The following is a 23,027-nucleotide window of genomic DNA, read 5'->3' as shown; positions in this document are numbered from 1 at the left end:
TTTAGATTATTTTCCGTGTTTTTTAGATAGATATACTTAATAAGAAAATATTAGTTTCTCATGCCTTTTTTTTAAAGATTTATTTATTTGAAAGAGTTACAGAGAGAGAGGAGAGGCAGAGAGAGAGAGAGAGAGAGAGAGGTCTTCCATTTGCTGGTCCACTCCCCAACTGGCTGCAATGGCCAGAGCTGCACCAATCCGAAGGCAGGAGCCAGGAGTTTCCTCCGGGTCTCCCACGAGGGTGCAGGGGCCCAAGGACTCGGGCCATCTTCTTCTGCTTTCCCAGGCCATAGCAGAGAGCTCGATCAGAAGTGGACCAAGGCCGGCGCCGCGGCTCACTAGGCTAATCCTCCACCTTGCGGCGCCGGCACACCAGGTTCTAGTCCCAGTTGGGGCACCGGATTCTGTCCTGGTTGCCCCTCTTCCAAGCCAGCTCTCTGCTGTGGCCCGGGAGGGCAGTGGAGGATGGCCCAAGTCCTTGGGCTCTGCACCCCATGGGAGACCAGGAGAAGCACCTGGCTCCTGCCATCGGATCAGCGCGGTACGCCGGCCGCGGTACGCCAGCCGCGGTACGCCAGCCGCGGTACGCCGGCCGCAGCGCGCTGGCCACGCCGTCCATTGGAGGGTGAACCAACAGCAAAGGAAGACCTTTCTCTCTGTCTCTCTCTCTCACTGTCCACTCTGCCTGTCAAAAATAAAAAATAAAAATAAATAAATAAATAAAGAAGTGGACCAGCCGGGTCTCAATCCAGCACCCATATGGGATGCCAGCGCTTCAGGCCAGGGCGTTAACCCACTGCGCCACAGTGCCAGTCCCATCTCATGCCTTTTTATCACCTAAATATAACTACATTTCTAGCCTTATTTTAAAACTTGCAGTATGTTATTTCTATATATTTGTGTACAAAACTGAGGGCTTAGTCCACATATAGTTCATAAATTGTGTTTCACAGAAGTTCAGCTGCCTCGGGGTTTTAGACTTTATCCTTCAGCCAGGGTGGGGTGACAAAGACCAGGTTTACCCTCCTGCCTGAAACGACGACCAAACTGGACCAAACTGTGAGAGATCAGTTATCGGGTGCTGGACCTAAGCCACAGAGGACAGCGGCCCCGAGAGGAGGGCGCTAGAGGCAGGATCCAGGCCGCAGGGCGGTGAGGAGGAACCTCAGCGGAGCAGATGGATTTGCTCCGTTAAGGACCTGAGTGGCTGAGGAGGCCAACGTGGCTGGAGTTTGCTGGGCAGAGTTCCGGAGAGAGAAGCGCTACCCTGGGAGAGGATCCAGAAATGGGCCCTCTCAACCTCCAGCTGAATACGGGTCAACACATGTGCTTAAGAAAACTACCTGAGACCAGGAAAAGCTACCCCAAAGGCCAGAGGGGACAATGGCTCGAGGCTGCAGGACCAGGAAGCCAGCCCAGGTGGACACCTCGGATTCATCCTGAATTAGAAGGGCATCGCCTGGCTGGAGGGGCAGAACCAGCTCGACACTAAAGGTTCCAGCGGTCTCCCCTAAAGAGCCAGCCTCCGAAGGATCCAGCTCCTTCCAGGGAACTTAACTGCTTTCCTCCCCTTTCCAGAAAGCTCAAGAATACAGAAATATCCAGCACCCAACAAGGAAAAATACACGGTGTCCAGCAGCCAATTGAGGTTTATAGAGAAGCAGGAAAACACAGGTCGTAATGAAAAGGAAACGACATCAACAGAAGCGGACCTGAGACATTACACGAACGACAGAATTCACAGCTGAGGACGTCACCATAGTTGTTTACCTGTATTCCTTATGCTTCCAAGGCAGAGGGGAACAAAATGATCACAGCCACCAGGGGCTTAGGAAAGGTCAGGAATCAGATCCAGACTGAATGTCCACTGCTGAAAAATGTTATGTCTGAGACGAGTTATATGCCAAGGAGGATTAGCAACGCAGACACCATGGAGGAAAATGCATAGCAATACACGTCTCCACAGGAAACACAGGGAGACAGAAGTCAGGAAAAGTAGGAAGCCCAGCACTGGTGAGCTGCAGACAACGTAAAGCAGATTGATACATGGGCAGCCAGAAGCCACACCGGAGAGCAGGGGGCGGGAGGAGCAGAAGAAGATTTAAGAACTAGTAAAATTTTTCTAAACTTGATTGTAATTATAAGCCTACGGATCCAAGAAGTGCAGCAACCAGAAGAAAGTACCTCAAGGCACATCATAACCAAGTTATTTAAATACCAGTGGCAAAGAGAAACCCTTAAAAGCAGCCAGAGGGAAAAAGCACATTATGTACAGAATATCAAATATAAGAATGGCAAAGGTTTTTGTTAGAAATGATGCAAGCCGGAAGAGAGTGGGACAGAAACCTTAAAGTAGTTGGGAAAAAAGTTGTCAACTTAGAATTCTATACCCAGCAAAAAATATCTTCCAAAAGGGAAGGGAAGGGGAGGGCATCATGATACCCAAGTCCCATATCAAAGTGCCAGTTCAAGTCCCAGCCAATCCAGCTTCCTGCTAATGCATCCTGGGAGGCAGAGGATGATGGCTCAAGTGGCTGGGGCCCTGCCACCCACATGGGAGACCTGGGTGAAGTTCTGGGTTCCTGGCTTCAACCTGGCCTACCCTGGCTGCTGTGGGCATTTGAGGAGTGACACAGCAGGTGGAAGATATTTGTCTCTCTCTCTTGCTCCAATTCTGCCTTTCAAGTAGATGAAAATAATTAAAAAAAAAAAAAAAGATTTATCCAGGGGCTGGCGCCAAGGTGAAGCGGGTAAAGCTGCCACCTGCAGCTACTCCACTTCCAGTCCAGCTCCCTGCTAATTACCTGGGAAAGCAGCGGAGGATGGCCCAAGCGCTTGGGCCCCTGCACCCACATGGGAGACCTGGAAGAAGCTCCTGGCTTCTGGTTTCAGATCAGCCCAGTTCTGCCCATTGCAGCCATTGGGGAGTAAGCCATCTGATGGAAGCTTTCACTCTCTATCTCTCTGATTCTCTCTCTCTAACTCTGCCTTTCAAATAAAAGATTTGTCCATTTATTTGAAAGGCAGAGTTACAGTGAGAGAAGGAGATGGAGAGAAAAGGTGAGATCTTCCATCCATTGGTTCACTCCCCAAATGGCTACAATGACTGGGCTGGCCCAGTGGGTGCAGGGCCCAGCAGTTGAGCCATCCTCCGCTGCTTCCTCGGGCACATTAGCAGGGAGCTGGATTGGAAGTGGAGCAGCCAGGACTCAAACTAGCACCCAAATGGGATGCTGGCACCAGAGGTGGTAGCTTTACCTGCTACACCACCTGCTATGCCATAGCTCCAGCCCTTTTTTCTCTTACTGCCTTAACAATATGTTGTAGAGTTTCTAATAGATATAAGAGTAAAATGTTCAACAACAATGGCACAAAGATTGGTGGGCTGGGAAATGGGAGTATACCATTGTAAGTTTCTAATGGTACATGTAAACTGGCACATGTTACCCAAAAGTGGACTGTGTTAAGTTAAAGATGTAAGCTATAAACGCTAAGGGAACTACTATTTAAAAAAAGTAATAATAAACAAACAAATGAGAACTCAAAATTCAGTCCAAAAGAAGGCAGAAAAAGAACAGGTCACAGAACAAGTAGAAAGATGGTAGATTTAAACACACTTGCAGGAGCTTTCATATTAAAGGTAGAAGATGTAAATACTCTGATTAAAGGTATAGATTAAAGATTGGATAAAACTTTTATTTATTTTTAAAGTCATCTTTTAAAAATTATTTATTTGAAAGACAGAGTTACAGAGAGGCAGTGGCAGGGAAAGAGAAAGAGAGAAAGAGAGAGAGAGGTCCTCTATCTGCTGGTTCACTTCCCAAATGGCTACAACAGCCAGAGCTGAGCCAGTCTGAAGCCAAGAGCCAGGAGCTTCTTCCAGGTCTCCCACACAGGTGCGAGGGCCCATGCACTTGGGCCATCTTCTGCCGTTTTCCCAGGCTATAGGAGAGAGCTGGATCAGAAGTAGAGCAGCAGGACTCGAACTGGCGCCTATATGGGATGCCGGCACTGCAGGTAGTAGCTTTTACCCACTACATCACAGCGCCAGCCCCTGGATAAAACTTAAAAAGATCAACTTGTGCTACCCACAGGAAACTCACTTTAAAGACACAGCTAAGTTAAAAGTCAAAGGTTGGAAAAAAATATAGCATGCTAACACTTTGATAGAAGAGTGGCCAGATGAGTGTTACTATCAGATAAGGTAAATTTCTTATCAAAGACCAGGAATAAAGAAAGACCTTTCAGGCCTGGTACTGTGGCTTAGTGGGTAAAACCACGGACCGCAGTGCTAGCATCCCTTATGGGCGCCAGTTCGAGTCCTGAGTTTGAGTCAGCTGCTCCACTTCCGATCCAGCTCTCTGCTATGGCCTGGGAAAGCTATAGAAGATGGCCCAAGTCCTTGGACCCCTGCACCCACATGGGAGACCCAGAAGAAGCTCCTGGCTCCTGGCTTCAGACTGGCTCAGCTCTGGCCGATGTAGCCATTTGGAGATAAACCAACAGATAGAAGACCTCCCTCCCTCTCTCTCTCTCTCTCTCTCTCTGCCTCTGCCTCTGCCTCTCTGTAGCTCTGCCTTTCAAATAAGTAAATAAATTCTTTTTTAAAAAAGAGAATAATAGAAAAAGAAGGCCATTTCATGGTGAGGGAGGCATCAGTTCATGAAGAGGACATGAGAGTCTGCACTGTTTATGCTCCCAGTGACAGGACAGCAAAACACATGAAGCGGAAGCCGCAAGGATGCACAGAGAAGTCCATCGTCACAGCTGGACGTCTCGACTCCTTTTCAAAGCAGCAGGAGCACTTGCTCAGAGAGGCCATCGACTGCACCACAATCACCAGCCCACAGGAGAGTGTTCACAGCACACTAGGCCTGTTCTCTGAGCACAGGGAAATGATTTTAGAAATGATACCAGGGAGGTATCTTGGAAATCCCCAAATATTTGGAAACTGAAAAACTCGCCTTCAAAGAACCCTTAGGTCAAAGAAGAAATCAAAAAGAACATCAGAAAGTATTTTGAATGGAATGAAAATAAAACCACAGCGCATCCAAATGTGAGGGGTGCCACTAAGGAAATACTCAGCAGGGGAAGGTGCTGAATGAAGGATCTCGGGCTCCACTGTGAGAGACTAGAAAAGGTAAAGAAGACACACAGCAGAAAGCGACTAAAGATTGAAGCAGAAACCACTGAGACAGAAAAACAAAGAACAGAGACCATGACCATCCTGGAAACCAGAAGCTGCCTCCGTGAGAGCAAGGACGTGTCCAGGATTTCAAAACCCAAGCAGAGCAAATGCAGTCATGCCCCTGAAGCTTCCGTTTTTAGTAGATAAGAAAACTAGACCAGGAGCCGTGAAACAGACCTACTATTTGGTCTTTGGCTGTTTGTTCATGGCTGCCTGATCCTCCTCCTTAGAATATGAGAAATTCCATACAGCCACTTGAAGTGGACTGTGTCTCTTTACACAGGTATTTATACGTGTGTGTGTGATCACACACTTCTCATCAAGAGGACACAGGGCTTGTGGTAAGAGCATCTTGCTTTCTGGATTCATCAAAGCACTATTCCCTGCTGGGCTTCTCCTTCCTAAAGAGAAATGGGAGGAATCGTCCATTTATGTAATCATGCAGTGGTGACTGAAACGCTGCAGTGTGCCCGAGACTGTGGGACATGCCGGGGGAAGCAGCTGTTAACCAAACAAGAACCCTGCGCTCTGAGCGTGGAGTCTAATGTGAGATCCAGATGAGTAAATAGTCACTGACAACACACTGGGGCAGAGCTGCTGTCAAGGACGGAGCGAGTTCCAAGGAGTCCACAGGCTGGATAATCAACTGGGACCTGAAATATTCCTCAAGCCAGCAGCTAAAAAGAAATGCTTCTAATGGAATAACCACAGTTCCTGAATTGTTGTTGAATGCTTATGATTCAACATAAATGATGCTATGTTAGGTATAGAGCAATATGCAAGGTATCGATCAATTCTGAAAGACTTCCTTGATTCTTGATGTACTTAGTTTTCACTCCTTATTCTGTTCACCGTGTAGAATATGATGTGTGAAGAATTTCGTATGCTGTATGGAGTCTCTGTTTAAATTTCCATGTCAGTGAGAGCATAAATAATACAAGGAATGCTATTTTTACTAATTCTCATTATTACCATTAAGGTCTCTTTGTGAATATTCTTGAAAAGAAAGATGAGCTATAGATACACACAGGTGGGCTTACCACGTCCAGGATTTTTTAAGGATTTCTTCATTACACTGGGGCATAAGAAATGGCAGACTTGAGCCAAGAATCCAGATTCTCAGGCCAAGTTTGAGGGAACAGAGGCTTAGAAAAGTTAGGCAAGGCCAGGGAAGTGGAAAGATTCTAAAGATTACAGAAGGAAACTGCCCATGACTCCAAACAGACACATGAGAAAATGCTCGGGATCACTAGTCAACAGGGAAATGCAAATCAAAACCACAAGGTTTCACCTCACCCCAGTTAGAATGGCTAAGATATGGAATTAACCCAGATACTGATGACTGAATAAAGAAATTTTGGCATATGTGCACTGTGGAATACTACTTGGCCATAAAAAAGAATGAAACTGTCTTTCGCAACAAAATGGATGCAACTGGAAACCATTATACTTAGTGAAATAGGCCAGTCCCAAAAAGACAGATACCATGTTTCCCTGATCTATGGTAACTAATAGAGTACCTAAAAGGTAATGTATAGGAGTGAAATTGACACTTTGAGATTCCATGATTGTGTACAGCCCTTGTCTTTACTTGAAGAACAGGGTGTTTTTTCTTCTTACTATTTGTTCAGCTCTTTACTAGTGTAGGGTTAATCTTATGAGTATAAAGTAAACTGAAAGTAAGTCATGGTAAAAATTAAGAGAGGGACTAGGAGAAGGAGGAAGCAGGGTGAGAGTAGGGGCTAGGGAGCGGGTAGGGTGGGAGGTATCACTATGTTCCTAAATCTGTATACATGAAATATGTGAAATTTGTATACCTTAAATAAAATTTAAAAAGAAAAGGAGAGTGTCCATGACTCACTCAGAAGGCGAGATTTTAAAAATGAGGCATTTCCTTTGCCCCACTGACTTCACATCTGGAGACGTGTTTTCAGGAAATTCTTATATACATTCCCATTTCAGCTACAAGACTGCTCCCCGAGCTTGGTTACACCGAAATGACCACAACAACCACGCTGCCTCACAACAACAGCCTGGCTGAATTACGTCAGAGGCACGCAGTGGAATTCTAAGCAGAGTTTTGAATTATGCAGAGGTGCGTCTCAGACTGTATTTGCATCGCAGTCACCGGAAGGCCTTGTAGAACAGGATGCTGGACCTGGACTGCGGGATTTTTTGACTTGGCTGATCTGAGGGTCCAAGAATTTGCACGTGTAACAAGTTGTGTAGGGACACTATAGGTCTGGGGGGTACACCCTGAGAACCGCTGATGGAGAGGTCTATTTACGGCTTATGAGAACACTCACATAGTTTATATGTGTGTATATGCACAGAAGTTTTCATGGGAAGCTATTAGCAAGTCATATCTCTGGCTGATCATTGGGCTGGGTCATACTGTGGGTACTTACTATCTTCTACATTTTGAATTTTTCTGGAATGAGTAGAACAGTATACATCAAAATGTAACCAACTTTGTTAATTCAAACAACTCAGATCATGAAGTCCTGACCAACAACACTGGTAGGCTGGAAATATCAAAGCTGCTCCATCCTAGTCCAAAAAATTTTGCTCCCTGGCATTCTGAAGATGTCTTGTTGGCACGGGACGTTCAGAAGTAATCAGACACAGAAGAACAGCAATGGGTCCGTAGACACATCCTGTGCCTAACGGGGACAAAAGCCAGAAAAGGCAGCTGAGAGGCAGGGCCTTCCCACAGTGTCTTCCTGCATTTCAGCAGTGCACCCAGGCTTCTTCTGGGGAAGTCTGCAGAGAAGCTGGGTGGGACCCAGAGGGCCACCTGCCAGCAGTTCGCAGCATCTGGACTGGTGTGCTCTTTGTTTCCTGATGGAAGGGAGAGCCATTTCCCAGGGTATCAGATGAAGGCGTCTCCTTTCTGGAAAAAAGATTTCATGGTTTCAATTCCCGTCCACTTTTGTGTCTGTGGGCGCTCCGCTGTCTCCTTTCCAGCATGCGGCCTCAGGGCTCACGATGTCCCCTTCTCTGCTGATAGCTGTGTGCCAACTGTGGTGTCACGCACACCCGGCACAGAGCTGCCATTCAGCTCCCACCGCCTGGGTTCAGGAAGCCAGAGAGCTTCTAAGTTCCTCCAGACCTTGACACATCTTCCGCTAGCTTTGCATGGGCCGGGCAGCTCTCGGTGGGGAGGGGAGAGGGAATGCGGGCAGATGTCAAGGGCAAATACGTGACAGGAACCGAGAGAGCAAACAGATGCCACCGCTGTTCAGGAAAAGGAAGGGAGTGCAGACAGCGCACCCCAGAAACCCTTCCTTGGGAGACTTATTTGCATAGCCCTGGCTTCTCCTTTTTGGGGTCCTTGTGTAACAGTGGTTGATCAAATAGGAGGTCCCCACATCATTTCTGTTATTTGGAACATATCAAATGTCATGGGTGTGTAACAGAAGTGCTGGTGCGGGGATGTGATATTGAAAACGGGTTCCATAGGAAACCCACAGTGGCTTCTTCTGTATTTTGAATTTTTCTGCCATGAGTATAGTAATAAGCACCGTCATTTGAATTTGATGTTTCAGGAGATGAAATCCTATTCTGATGTAAGCTGTTCAAATAAAGATAGCACTGCCGCACCGGCTCCCAAATGCCGGCCACATTCTTTGTGGGAAAACTTCATCTCTTAATATGCTCCGGGTGGATAAATGGAGCTAAAGAGACAACTTTTTCCAAGTTTTGCAAGTTCAAAACCAGCTAGAAATACAAGCAAATAGTTCTTCAATAATTTGTTCTGATTACCTCTCACCTTCTTCTATCAAAGGACATCTAGTACATGCATCTGTTCAGGATCCTCTAAAAGCAGTTGCTTGAAGTCCTCACCCATTCCATCAATGCCAAGAGCAGCATTGCAATTCATTCATTCATGTGCCCAAAACTGACTGGGGCAAGCTGCGACTGCCCTCCTGAGGCGTACATTCTAGCCTGGGACGGCAGTGAATCAACAAACAGCTACACGTGCGTGTCGGCAGGTAGTCAGAAAATCAAGGCCATTATAAGGAACTGGCATTTTATGATAAGGGAACTGGGAGTTCTTTGTGTAGGGATGGCTTTACGCAAGGGAGTGATGTGATCCAACTTCTGTTTACAGAGGATCATCCGGGCCACTGGGTGGAGAGCAGGCTATACAGGGCCAAGTGTCCATGGAATCACTCCTCCTCCTCCAAATATATCTCACTGAGGACATTTCTGCCCCCATATACCTGCAGGAGGGATTCTACACATCTAATTCTTGCCTTTTCATACTTCTGGTGTAAAATCTGTTTCTTTTCTTTTTTTGAAATGTATGTATTTGAAAGGCAGAGTTACAGAGAGAGAAGGAGAGACAGAGAGAGAAAGAGCTCTTCTGTCCACTGGTTCACTCCCAAGATAGCTGCAGTGGCTGGAGTTGGGCCAGACTGAAAGCCAGAAGCCAAGAGGCTTCATCCAGGTCTCCCATGTAGGTGGCAGGGGCCTAAGCACCTGGGTCATCTTCTGCTGCTTTCCCAGGCACATTAGCAGGGAGCTGGATGGGAAGTGGAGCAGCTGGGACTCAAACCGGCACCCATATGGGATAATGGTGTCGCAGGTGGCAGTTTAACCCTTGGCGCCACAACACCAGCCCTGGAAAATGGATTTCTAAAATGAAGTTTTTATATCCAAAGTATTCCTTAAAGATGTCCTGTTGTTTTTATTCTGAAAAGTTACTTTTAGACTTCTAAATGGGAGTTTTTCTACAGCCTATTATTAATAATTACTTTTTTAGGGTTCTCAATCTGCTTTTTTTTTTTAAACATTTACTTTACTTATTTGAAAGGCAGAGTGACAGCGAGAGAGGAGAAAGGAGAGAGAAGGGGAGGGAGGGAGGGAGGGAGGGAGGGAGGGAGAGAGAGAGAGAGAGAGAGAGAGAGAGATCCTTCCTCCACTGAATTACTCCCCAAATGGCCACAATAGCTAGGTCTGGGCCAGGGCGAAGCTAGAAGCTAGGAATTCTATCCAGGTCTCCTATGTAGGTGCAGGGGCCCAGGGGCTTGGGCCATCATCTGGCTCTAGTGGTTGGGGACCTGCCACCCACTTGTTAGTGACCAGACACTAACTACCTGAGCCATCACCTGCTGCTTCCCAAGGTGCCCATCAGCATGAAGCAGAGCTGGGACTCTGTGATAGGGGATGCAGGCATCCTGAGTGGGGTCCCATCCCCTACACCACAAGCCCACCCTTATTTTTCTTTTTAATTAACACATAGTAATTGTGCCCATTTCTGGGGCCCAGTGTGGCATTTCAATGCATGTGTACAAGGTGTAAGGATCAGGTCAGGTTAATTGGTATATCTGTCACCTTAGACATTTCTCACTTCTTTGTGGTGCCAGGGCCTCTTTAATTACCCCCATATAATGTAGAGACTCACACACATGCCAGAGGCCTCCGGGTAGTCAAAGTCCATAGCTTCTGAGCCTCCCTCCCTCTGCTCTCCTCCTCACAGTTAGTCTTAAGTTGCCTTCAGAATCTACCTGATCACCAACACTAAAAGTCTTGCAGTTGACCAAAAGCCATGTTGATTTCCCTCTATCTGCCACTGTCCTCAGCACAATTGGTTTCAAATGACTTGATTAATTTCAGAAACCAAATCCGGCCGGCACTGTGGCTCAATAGGTTAATCCTCCACCTGTGGCGTCGGCATACCGGGTTCTAGTCCCAGTCTGGGTGCTGGATTCTGTCCCGGTTGCCCCTCTTCCAGGCCAGCTTTCTGCTGTGGCCAGGGAGTGCAGTGGAGGATGGCCCAAGTGCTTGGGCCCTGCACCCCATGGGAGACCAGGAGAAGCACCTGGCTCCTGGCTTTGGATCAGCACCATGCGCCAGCCGCAGCACGCCAGCTGCCGCGGCCATTGGAGGGTGAACCAATAGCAAAAGGAAGACCTTTCTCTCTGTCTCTCTCACTGTCCACTCTGCCTGTCAAAAAAAAAAAAAAATAAATAAAATAAAGAAACCAAATCTACCCTCAAGGAAGGCACACTCGTATCTCCTACCAGTACAGATATTCCAAAGGCCACAAACTTGGAAGGTAGTTCCAGAAAGAACCAAAAAATATCTATAGCAATAGTGACCACAATTAGTACCGGCTTAGCCTTTTGAAAGATCAAACTTCATCTAGAAATGTAAGTTCTTGGATCCTAACTTGTGCAGTTAGGTCCTCGTTGGTCTTCCTGTTTCTGTTATTGACCTTCATAGCCGGTTCTCTTCGCAGAAACAGATCATCCAATGAGAAAGTGTAGCTCAGGTCCTAGCCCTTCTGTGCCTACGACCCGGCAGTGGCTTCCAGCGCAGTTAGAATAACCCACCATGCCTTGCAAAGGGCTCTGTCCATGTCAGTCTCGCACCTGCTCCTTGTCCTCCACGCCAGCCGCCGTGCCCTTCTCCACTGCTCTGCAATCATACTGACCTTGAACAAGCCCGGCTCTGCTCAGCTCCAGCGCCTGTCTACTTGCTGTTCCTTCTGGCCAGAATGCTCTTCCACCAAGATCGGCGCATGGCTGCCTTCATCTCAGGAGCCAGGTCTCTGCCGGGTACTCCAGGTGTAGTTCAGTTTGCAAACAGGCGGTGCATCTGTTCTTCCGAATAACAGGGCAGCTCTGGCCCAGGTGTGATCAAGGTCCAACATCCCCGCCTTATCTTATCACTCCCAGATAACGAAAGGTATAAATCAAACCGAGACTGCGCTGCGCAAACAAGTCCGGGTCTGCGCACAGCCCTATCCACACGTGGTGTTTTCTTTTTCTTTACAGGTTATTTTCAGAGCGCTGTCACCGCCCTACGATGCCGAGAACCCTTACAGCGCCAAAGTTCAGGAGCAGCTGAAGATCACCAACCTCCGTGTGCAGCTGCTCAAGAGACAGTCTTGTCCCTGTCAGAGGAATGACCTGAACACAAAGCCGCAGCATTTCACACACTATGCCATCTACGATTTCATTGTCAAGGGCAGCTGCTTCTGCAACGGCCATGCTGATCAGTGTGTACCTGTTGACGGCTTCAGACCTGTCAAGGCCCCGGGAGCATTCCACGTGGTGGGTAAAACCAGTCCTTCTTGAAGAAAAACAGATCGCTGTTATCCTTGGGGCATTGCTAATCTAAGTTCCCAGGGGGTTGGTCTCTGTGGTGCTTCTCCTGTCTTCCTCTGCTGCCCCATTTCTCCATGCCCATCCTATAAAGGATGTATTAACTTGGTTCTTAAACTTCAATATTAGAATTCTACTCAGGCAGGATAATGAGATTCCTTGGAAAACACCCATGCCAGTTTCTGGTACCTTGAACTTGAGATATGAAGCGTAAGGTGAGCGGTAGCAGAATCATGTTAGTGGCATTATCACACAGAAGGCAGCTTCGGCGGTCAATGGGGACCATTGTTGAGCATTTGAAGGGGGAATAAGAAGAGCCTCAACTTAATGCCCCGTATCTTGGCTGTCCGGCCGGGAGGATGAAAAGTGACTCTCCTCTGCGAAGGGCGGCCTGACCTGCTGTTCACCCTCAGGCAGGGCCAGCCTCGCTCTCCCCCCTGTGCACACATCTCCTGAGTGCCCGTCACAACTTTTGCTTGTCCGCAGCCCCTGGGGACTGTGAACTCCCTGAGAGCAGGGACCCTGCGGTTCTTTGTACCCTCAGGACTGAGTATGTTAACCAAAGCCAGAGCAGGTGCTCAGTAGGTACTGGACTGAATGCTAGCAACATAGTGCAAGGGGAAGATGACAAATGAAACCCATCGTTTGTCCTCACCTCTCCATCCTCCTAAAAAAGACAGTGGCTCAGGCAGCGAGCCCGTTGTTGGGCTGTATCCAGAGAGACTGTTGGCATTAAGCAGAGAAGGCAAGAAGAACACTCCGCATCTTCAGTTTTATACTTTGCTCTGATATTTCTGGGAAATAATTTAAAAGGCATCAGAATATCCTTACTGTGTTACCTAAAGGGTAGACTTGCACATTCTTCCTTTTTTCTCTGGTGCCATCCAAGGGTGGGGCCATCAGGAGCCCTGGAGCAGTGAGTCAGCAAGGCAGCATGTGCCGGCTGAACTGAGCTGCTGGGGTAACTGGAATGGTGAGGACCATGGCCAGAGAGTCATGAAAGTAGTTAAGAGCACTATTACCTCCAGAAGTGAATCTGGGGCTCCCAACGTTGGAGAAAACACAGTATTCATTCAACAAACCCCTGCTCATTTCCAGACCTTGAAATAATATTGCTACAAATAATGGGGAGGAAAATTGGTGTGTCTCCATTAAGCGGGTTCAGGGTGATTTGATCCAAATAGAAAATAACCCAGAAATTGTGGAGATGTCAACCTACTAGACTTTAAGCTAGGAAGTTCACGGTCAGAGTGCTGGTAAGTTTCTGCCATGGTATTTTAGTGAGTTGGTGAAGAGAAAGCACATAGCTCCCCTGCTACCTCAGCTGTTCTATGATCCACACCTTCCAGGACCCCTTGAGAGTAGAGTCCTCAGCAAAAGGGCGCTTACAAGCCCAGAGGCCCCCATAACATGGCACAAATAGGTCCTCAATGAATGTGAATGAACTTGAGACCACCCAAACATCTCTGGTCAACCAAACTAAATTATGAGCCTTATGACACATTCATGAACATGCATTTATATATGATCATATTTTTATACGTAAGTTCTCTAAATGTAAACTTCCAAAGAGCACCACTATATAAGGCCGAAGGAAAAAAATACTAGCTGTTTCCCTTTGCTAAGTTCAACAAGGGAGTAATTACTCAAGGTTAACAGTTTTGCAGAAACATTAAAATTTAAGGGTGCTGCAGCCAGCATTGTGGCTTAGCTGGCTAAGCTACCACCTGCAACACTGGCATCTTTATATATGGGCACTGGTTCAAGTCAAGGCTGCTGCACTTTCAATCCAGCTCCCTGCTAATGGCCTGGGAAAGCAGAGAATGGCCCAATTACTTGGGTCCCTGCACTCACGTGGGAGACCTGGAAGAAGTTCCCGGCTCCTGGCTTCAGCCTGGCCCAGCCCTGGCATTTGGAGGCAATTGGAGAGTGAACCAACAGATGGAAGATCTTTCTCTCTGTCTCTCTCCCTCTCTGTAACTCTGCCTAAATAAATCTTTAAAATGTATATACAGCCGGTGCAGCAGCTCAATAGGCTAATCTTCTGCCTGTGGCGCTGGCACACCAGGTTCTAGTCCTGGTCGGGGCGCCAGATTCTGTCCCAGTTGCCCCTCTTCTAGGCCAGCTCTCTGCTGTGGCCTGGGAAGGCAGTGGAGGATGGCCCAAGTGCTTGGGCCCCTGCACACACATGGGAGACCGGGAGGAAGCACCTGGCTCCTGGCTTCGGATCAGCGCGGTGCACTGGCCGCGGTGGCCATTGGAGGGTGAACCAACGGCAAAGGAAGACCTTTCTCTCTGTCTCTCTCTCTCTCACTGTCCACTCTGCCTGTCAAAAAAATAAATAAATAAAAATAAAAAAATAAAAATAAAATGTATATACAGGTATATATATGGATATATAAGGGTGCTTCAAAAAGTTCATGAAAAAATAGAATTTAAAAGGTAATAAATCTACTGGTGCAAAAATATTTGGAAATGCAAGCATTGTTTTTCTCATAATACACATTTTCTTTGAATACCCTTTGTACAACTATTTGATACGTTATTGTGCCAGCAAGAAAATTAAACTACAAAGAGCATCAGGATAATCAAGAGAAGGGGATCGTGCAAGGGGCCTTCAACAAGTTCATGGAAAGGTGTAGTATGAAAAATTCTACAGGAAATTTACAATTTTTTTAGTGCCAAGATGAACTTGTCTTTTCTTTTTTAAAATTTATTTTTTTATTTGAAAGGCAGAGTTACAGAGAGAGAAGGAGAGACAGATCTTCCATCTGCTGGTTCACTCCTCAGATTGCTGCAAAGGCCAGAGCTGGGCCTATCTGAAGCCAGGAGCCAGGTCTCCCATGTGGGTGGGTGCAGGGGCCCAAGCACTTGGGCCATCTACTGCTGCTTTCCCAGGCCATAGCCAAGAGCTGGATGGGAAGTGGAGCAGCCAGGACTCAAAGTGGTGCCCATATATGATGCTGTTGTTGCCGGCAGCCCCTAAAGTTGTATTTTAAACCCATTTGCCACAAACTTTTGGAAACTCCATTGTGTCGTGTTTTTCCCACATCAAAAGGATGTTATTTCAAATAAGACATCACCATCCTGGAAGATAGCACCATCCTAAGATGTCATGGCAACCGCATTTCCTTACTAATCTCAGGCTGCTGTTAAATTGAAAGCAAGTTCCTTTTAAAACACTAATTTTCTAACATCCTTCTGTGTTCCCCTATGGATTTCAACTTCTGTGGCAGAGTGACAGCCTCTAGCTGTAACTAAGCACATGCCTGAGCTGGGCCAAGCCAGGCCAGACCTGGAGCTAGGGCCAGAGAAGGGGTAAAAATCAGGCAAAGTGGCCAAGACCGTAATGGCTTCCAGGGATCCAGTTCCATGAGAATCCTTGCTAAGTCATTCTGTCTTTGTGAAACAGCGATAAGCAATTGGACCAGCAGAGGCTGTGGATGGAAAAGTGAATGAGTCTGCTTTCAGGCCTGTTCCACTCCAGACTTAGATGCACTTTAGTTTTCTGTGTATTTTTTCTGGGGTATAAAGAGCCGGTATATTAAATATGGAAATGATTGCCTCTTTTGAGTGTGATGCTCTTATTGCTATGATGGCTTAGCTGAGCCAACTGCATATTAAAGGCACAGTGTTTTGCCTCTTTCAGAAAGTACCATAAAGTCACTTGTCCTCCCGTATCTGTGTGTCTGTGGACACAGGTCATTATGTGCAAATGGCTGTAGATAGCTAGACTCATATATGGTGCCCGCAGAATTCAAGGCAGCCTCTTAAGTCATGCTGTTCTTCTACAGGTCAGCTTCTCACGGGCCGGTGCACACAGAGCTAATGTTCTGTAGCACTCTTTTTCTTGGTAGCTGTGGCTCTCAGTGCGGTCCCTGAACCAGCATTACCCGGTGATTCGTGAGACAGGCAGGTTCTCAGACCTTACCCTAGACCTACTGAATCAGAAAGTCTGGAGGCAGGGTCCAGGAATCTGTTTTTACCAAACCCGCTAAGGTAATTCCAATGCTTGCTAAACTTTTGAGAAGTATTGTGGTACAGGCAGACAATTCACTGTGGCTAATCCTGCTGTTAGGATGAATAGCAAATTACTAGGATTTGATTTTACAGGCTTGAATCCTTGATAGCTGATGGTAGCAAATTAGGGATGGTAATGGAAATGATACAAAGTCTATTTCAAGCTATATACGATTTCAGGATTATTTCCTTTCTTTAGGAGAAGGGAGAGGTATAAAAATTGATAGTCTCATTTACTTTAAAACATTCCTCATGAGAGTGAGCATTTAGCCTAGCACTTAAGACATCCATTTCCCTCAATGGGGTGCCTGAGTTTGATTCTCAGCTCCAGCTCTTGGTTCCTCCATGTCCTAGCTTCCCACCAGTGCAGATCCTGGGAGGCCACAGGTGGTGAGCCAACTAATTGCATCTCTGCCATTCACATAGGATCCTGGCTCCTGGTTCCATCCCTAGCCCTACACTCCAGCTCCTGTGGGCATTTGGAGAGTGAACCAGCAGATGGGAGCCAACTCTCTCTCTCTCTCTTTCTCAAGTAATAAGAAACCCATTCCTGTGTCTTCTAAAGCAGGACCGCCTTCTCTGGGTTACCCCTTCTTCCCAGATCCATTCTACCTATTCTTCAGTAGTTCAGTTATTCCTCACCCGTTCCTTTTGTGAGAAAGTCGGAACAGCACAACGATTAAGACTCTAGCATTAGAATCAAACAGAACTGAATCTGACTTTTCACATAATTTACTATGTTACTCAGTCTCACCAAACCTGTTTCCTAATAAAATGTGAATATTATCTTCCTTCTGTAGTCATTGGGAGGATTAAAAAGTATGATGTCCAGTGCCTCGAACACGACAGGCACTCTTTGTATCACTGTTCCTACTAAATTGTATTATGTCAGCCACTTCTACTTTTCCCCACACACTTCTTCCCCAGTAATGACAAGACTAAGTCAGACCTTATGCGCTGTTTGATGTGTTTACAAGGCTCACTTTCTTTTGGCAAGGAACACAGTACTTTGACTCCCATCCACTAGGATCCCAGAAATTATATGAAGAGAATATCTTAAACCAGTTTCTGTTTGCAGCTGTAGAGGACTGCGTTCTGTTTTGCTAACAGTTGGTGGTTTTACAACTGTTGGCTGGTGGATGGTAATAAGACCCTGGAATGGTTTCATGGTTTACTAAAGTGCTGTTCATTTGATAGTAAGGAGAGTTACCGAAATGCCCTCAGCTACACTTACTAAAGTGGACTTTTCCTTTTTAATGAGAAACTCATTAAATAAGAGTGTCAATATTTTGACTGATGTGTTCTAAATCTAGGAATAACCGTTGAGAGCTGTGCCCCATAGGAAGCTCTGAGAAATGTCACTTAGCTACTTGTCTAAGGCAAGTTTTAGAATCATTCCTAGAGTCTCATTATGAAAGTTTTCTTCAAATGAATCTGAATACACTCACTCATGTATTATGTTTCTATGTCTCATGTAATTTTTAATCAATCCAGAAAAGATTTAGGACCTTAGTTTTCATCTTTTTAAAATTAGCAGGAATAAGCCAAAAACATAATTTTTAAAAACTGAACCTTCCAGGTGTTAGGGAAAAGAACAGAAAGTTTTAAGACAGTTAATATAGTTGTTAAATGGGAATATTAAATTGGGGCTTCAAGATACTTGTATGTAGCAAAACATACCTGTAAACCTGAAACCTGTAAATTATTTTTAGGTGTTAGTATGGGGAAAAAAACGATCAGGACTGTAAACACTAATAATACTGGTTAACACTGATTGGATGCTTACCATGTTCTAGGCCTCTGCTGTGGCACCACGAACGTTATTGAACTTAACCTTCACAACAGCGTATGATATATCATCCTCATTTGCTTTCATAGATTGGAGGCCTGGAAATGTTAACCAACTTCCCAAAAGCTAATGAAAGGTAGAGCCACACTTTAAATTTACTGTCAGACACCAAAGCCCATTCTCTCTTTTTTTTTTTTTTTTTTTTTTTTAACAGACAGAGTGGACAGTGAGAGAGAGACAGAGAGAAAGGTCTTCCTTTGCCGTTGGTTCACCCTCCAATGGCTGCCGTGGCCGGCGTGCTGCGGCCGGCACACCGCGCTGATCCAATGGCAGGAGCCAGGTATTTATCCTGGTCTCCCATGGGGTGCAGGGCCCAAGTACTTGGGCCGTCCTCCACTGCACTCCCTGGCCACAGCAGAGAGCTGGCCCGGAAGAGGGGCAACCGGGACAGAATCCGGCGCCCCGACCGGGACTAGAACCCGGTGTGCCGGCGCCGCAAGGCGGAGGATTAGCCTAGTGAGCCACGGCGCCGGCCCAAAGCCCATTCTTTTTTTGTTGTGCTGTGAAGGAGTACGTGTACCCAAGGTTGACATTAGGCTAAGAGCAGAAACAAGGAAGGGGCAAGGAAGCTGAAAGCAGATTCAAGGAACTGCTTATCATGATGGATGATGGAATCTAAACCATGCTAGAAGGGAAGTGAGGGTGTGAGAGAGCAAAGACAGTTATTCGCCACCAAAGATTAGCAGGTTTACATTTTATAAAGTCCTTTTCCGTGAATTATTTCACTGTTCCTTACTATAATCCTGGGACATACATATTTTTATTTCTTTTCTTTGGATAAAACAAAGGTAGAAAGAGATTTGTTTACTTGCTTGAAGTCACAGTAATAGAGCAGTTGATCATACTCGAGTTTCTTACTGCTGTATCCCCCCCATTCACAGAAGGCTACCAGGAAGAATACTCTTCCATAAGGAGGGGTAGCATATCCAAATCATCTACGTTTTTATATGGAACCATAAATGGACATTTATTCTCTCTTCTCTTCCATTAAGTAACTATTAATATGGCCCAAAGGAAAGAAGAGAAAGAGCAAAAGTAACAACTTTGGATAACCCATGCACAAAATGTATCACTTGGAAATGACCATCTTTTGAAAGAATGAGTGCGTTTGGTTTCACTAGGAAGAGCGATTTCTGGGTGAACCATCCTTGACTTCTATCTCTAGCCATCAATCATTTTGGGGCCAAGGCAGCCATGGCCCTAATCATTTCAGCCATCATATTAGGATCTAGAGGAATAGGTGATCCAGTCACCAAGAGGGACACAAGGCGCTCCTAACGGTTAACCACACATAAAGTTTGCCAGCTGGGGAGAGACTATTCTCGATCCATGTCGAGGTGCTCATCTTCTTCCTTCAGTTCTCCTGTGTTAGTATGGTATAGCTTTGCCGCGGGTGCCTTAGTGACAAGTAGCCATATGTGCTATGCAAGGTGTGCAAAATGCAGATGCTGCTGCCTTTTCTACCTCGTGTTTCACAGTAGGAGGGCAACCCAACAAGAATTCATGTTACTGAAACTTTTGGTGTTTTGACTGTTTTTTTCTAGATAATAAGAGAAATTTTCCTGTAATGATGAGCATTGTCTGAATTACACTTGTTATTTGATGATTAAGAAACCCCAAGACCTCGTTATCAGAGATACCATAAGTGAATCCTTGCATTCATAAAATGATTTCCCATGGAATTTCTTTCAAGGACTCCCCTAGAACACTTCAGTATTTTTATGCATAGGCCTTTAACTATTTCACAGAGAGGCAAAAGGATAGAAATACATGGAGGTGAAAATTTACTGGCAGAGCTGACATCCATGAAAGTAAAATGGAGTAGGGTTGATTCCCTAAAACATTAGTCCATCCGGCCGGCGCCACGGCTCACTAGGCTAATCCTCCGCCTTGCAGCGCCAGCATACTGGGTTCTAGTCCCGGTCAGGGCGCCAGATTCTGTCCCAGTTGCTCCTCTTCCAGGCCAGCTCTCTGCTGTGGCCAGGGAGTGCAGTGGAGGATGGCCCAAGTGCTTGGGCCCTGCACCCCATGGGAGACCAGGAGAAGCACCTGGCTCCTGCCTTCGGATCAGCGCGCTGCACCGGCTGCAGCGGCCATTGGAGGGTGAACCAACTCTCTCTCTCACTGTCCACTCTGCCTGTCAAAAAAAAAAAAAAGTAACAAATATAGTTCCAATTAGATTATTAAGGCTAATTAGTATAACTTGCTTTCCTTCTAATTTGAAACAATGATGCATTTCCTCTATCTTCTGGAATTATTAAAAGTATATGCATGTGTTTTAAACTTATGTATCTGCTCATTAAAAATTCTCCTTGTAAGAGGGAATAAAGACTTAAATTACAGTTTATCTCCCACTGAATGTAATTGCTTTAGGACAAACTGAAGTACATCTCCAGCTCTCACATCATCGGTAAGACACAAGTGAGATACCACAGCGACACATGGGCTGTGCACCAGAAGCCAGCTGGATCTGTCACCTCAGCTTCTCTCTTTCCATGGAGTTCTTTCCCTCCCCTCCCTGCCTTCCACCATAGAGATCTGCCTCCGGACTCCCAGCTGTCCCCAAGATGGACCCAGAAATGATACTGAAAGGGAAATAGTCAGGAGAAAATCTCAAAGTGAGATAGTCCTTAAATATCCAAGGAGACTTAATAGTAAGAAAGCTCACAAAGGTAACTTGCTCTTTCCCAGCTTTATCGCACTAGTAGTTCAAACGAGTTGAAAGATTCATTTTTGTATATTTTCACTGCCCCAGTTTTGACCTAGATATATATGTGCTTCATTTTCTACACAGCATGTTCAAATAATAGTCAAATATTGATGGACTAATATTTTATTTATTTATTTATTTATTTTGACCCATGGGGTGTAGGGTTCAAGGACTTGGGCCATCCTCCACTGCACTCCCTGGCCACAGCAGAGAGCTGGCCTGGAAGAGGGGCAACCGGGACAGAATCCGGCGCCCCGACTGGGACTAGAACCCGGTGTGCCGGCGCCGCTAGGCAGAGGATTAGCCTAGTGAGCCATGGCGCCAGCCTGGAACTATATTTGTAATACACCCTAGCAATGTAAATATTTTAATGGAATAAATTAATACATGTGTGGAGATATAGGACTATAATATTTCTTAACTCATAGTAAGATTTTTTTTGTCATATGAAATCGTGATGTCTTTTTAGTTCTTCTCTCTAGTTCTTTAGATAGAAAGACAAAAGGAAGCAAACTGTAGCTTTTTAAAAACAAAATATATTTTAGCTTTTAAGAGCACTCACATATTAGAAATGGAAAAGCAATCACACTTATTCCAGAGATCAATATTACATATAAGCAATTATGAAAACTGTAAGAGTAAACACTGAGCAAGGATCTTTTGCCTTTAATTTTGTATCTCTAGGGCACCACTGCCAGGCGTGAAACCCAGCTGGCTCAGCTAACTCTTGGAATTCCACAGGGCCCTGGTTTCACTGTTTCTCAAAGGTGGCCCTGGGAGGCATTAAAATTAAAGATACCATGAGATTTATAGAATTTCTTTATATTGAACATAAGCAAAAATCATAATCGTGTTATAATCTAATTAACAGTCATAATTTCACCCAATTCCCATATGTAATAAAAAGAGAATTTAAGTAAGGGATTACAGAGGAATTGAAGAAATGAAGATAGCTTTATCACCTAATTTCACCACTAGGCAAAGGAAGGAATTACAGCCTATTCCTCAGATAACCAGGTTATTAGTGGCCTTTACATAAAACCCCAGAATTCCTCGCACCTCCCCAAATTCCTGTGCTTCTCTTGATTCAAGCATTTGTCTCACCGTTGCAACCATGTGCTTATGTATCCAACTTTCCCTATGTGCAAAAATACCTGCTTCTTTAATGGCAAATACTGGGACAGTCACAATATCTAACATTTAATAGGTTAAAAAAAATGAATGAATTAACCAAAGGCACTTAAAAAGAAAGATTCATTTCAGATAATGTTAATACCATTAATAATGAGGACTTTCTTGACTATGGCACATGTTCTACACATTTTCTCTTTTCATCCTCTAATTCATGGGACCAGCATTCTCATCCCAACTTTGTATTAGGCAAACAACCCTACTTTGTTATTAAGGAACTTTTCCAACATTATTGAGAGCAACAATTAGGAAATCCATGTATCTAATTCCAAAAGTTATTCACTTTATGTCACATCCAAAAATACAGACTGTTAAGAACCTCCGAACTCAATGGTAGAGATGTAAGTAGATTAAAGTGCATATTGTTTTTACTGTGACAATTATGGTGATCTTATGAAAGCCATAAAACAAACATTAGTATTATAATTTAATACCATCTACAGGAAAGAAAATCCTTTTAAAGGTGCCTTGTAAATAATTACAGGAATACGAATACTAGGAACATCAGTGTGACTGTCCTACCTTGGATCCAGAGTCACTCTTCTTCAGAGAGTAAATTATCTGCAGTGTTTCTTTTCAATTACTGGATTTCTGAAAAGTGATGCAAAGGAAAGTACATAGTGAGATCATTTCTGATGTTGCCATTGTTTTTCTTTTTAAAAAGTTGCAGAAAAGGAGAGGCAGAGAGAGAGAGAGAGAGAGAGAGAGAGAGAGGAAGAATGTTCATCCTCTGATTCATTCCCCAGATGGCTGCAACAGCCAGGGCAGGGCCAAGACAAAGCCAAGATCCAGGAGCTTCATCCGGGCCTCCCATGTGAGTGCAGGGCCCAAGGAGTTGGGCCATCTTCCATTGCTTTCCCAGGCCATAGCAGTGGGGACTCCGATGCCCATATGGGATGCCAGTACTTCACCTGCTTAGCCACAGCACTGGCCCTGCCATTGTTTGTCTTAAAC

General features: G+C 45.4%; 1 protein-coding gene and 1 long non-coding RNA gene across 10 annotated transcripts in view; one reads left to right on the top strand and one right to left on the bottom strand.

The window, feature by feature from the left end:
• The window catches only part of NTN4 (netrin 4), a 130,393-nt gene that overhangs the window by 45,317 nt on the left and 62,049 nt on the right, over nucleotides 1–23,027 (top strand). For all 6 annotated transcript variants that reach the window (XM_051845776.3, XM_089308791.1, XM_070052724.1 and 3 more), the window contains one exon: nucleotides 11,974–12,252. In XM_051845776.3, coding sequence (XP_051701736.2) covers nucleotides 11,974–12,252 — 279 coding nt within the window. The remainder of the gene's footprint in view (nucleotides 1–11,973; nucleotides 12,253–23,027) is intronic.
• Nucleotides 1–23,027, bottom strand: part of LOC149123585 (uncharacterized) — a 161,864-nt gene that overhangs the window by 86,827 nt on the left and 52,010 nt on the right. For 3 of the 4 annotated variants that reach the window (XR_016216946.1, XR_016216944.1, XR_016216943.1), the window contains exon 2: nucleotides 22,596–22,664. This is a non-coding gene — a long non-coding RNA (uncharacterized LOC149123585). Of the gene's footprint in view, nucleotides 1–13,589; nucleotides 20,310–22,595; nucleotides 22,665–23,027 lie in introns of those variants that run through there. The other variant, XR_016216945.1, reaches the window with a different exon arrangement.

This window comes from Oryctolagus cuniculus, chromosome 11 (genome assembly GCF_051225735.1).
Source record: "Oryctolagus cuniculus isolate XC-2025 breed Fujian yellow rabbit chromosome 11, ASM5122573v1, whole genome shotgun sequence".
In the NCBI taxonomy this organism is placed as follows: Eukaryota; Metazoa; Chordata; class Mammalia; order Lagomorpha; family Leporidae; genus Oryctolagus; species Oryctolagus cuniculus.
Note: the sequence above shows the minus strand (reverse complement) of the source record. Positions and strands in the feature narration are given on the sequence as shown.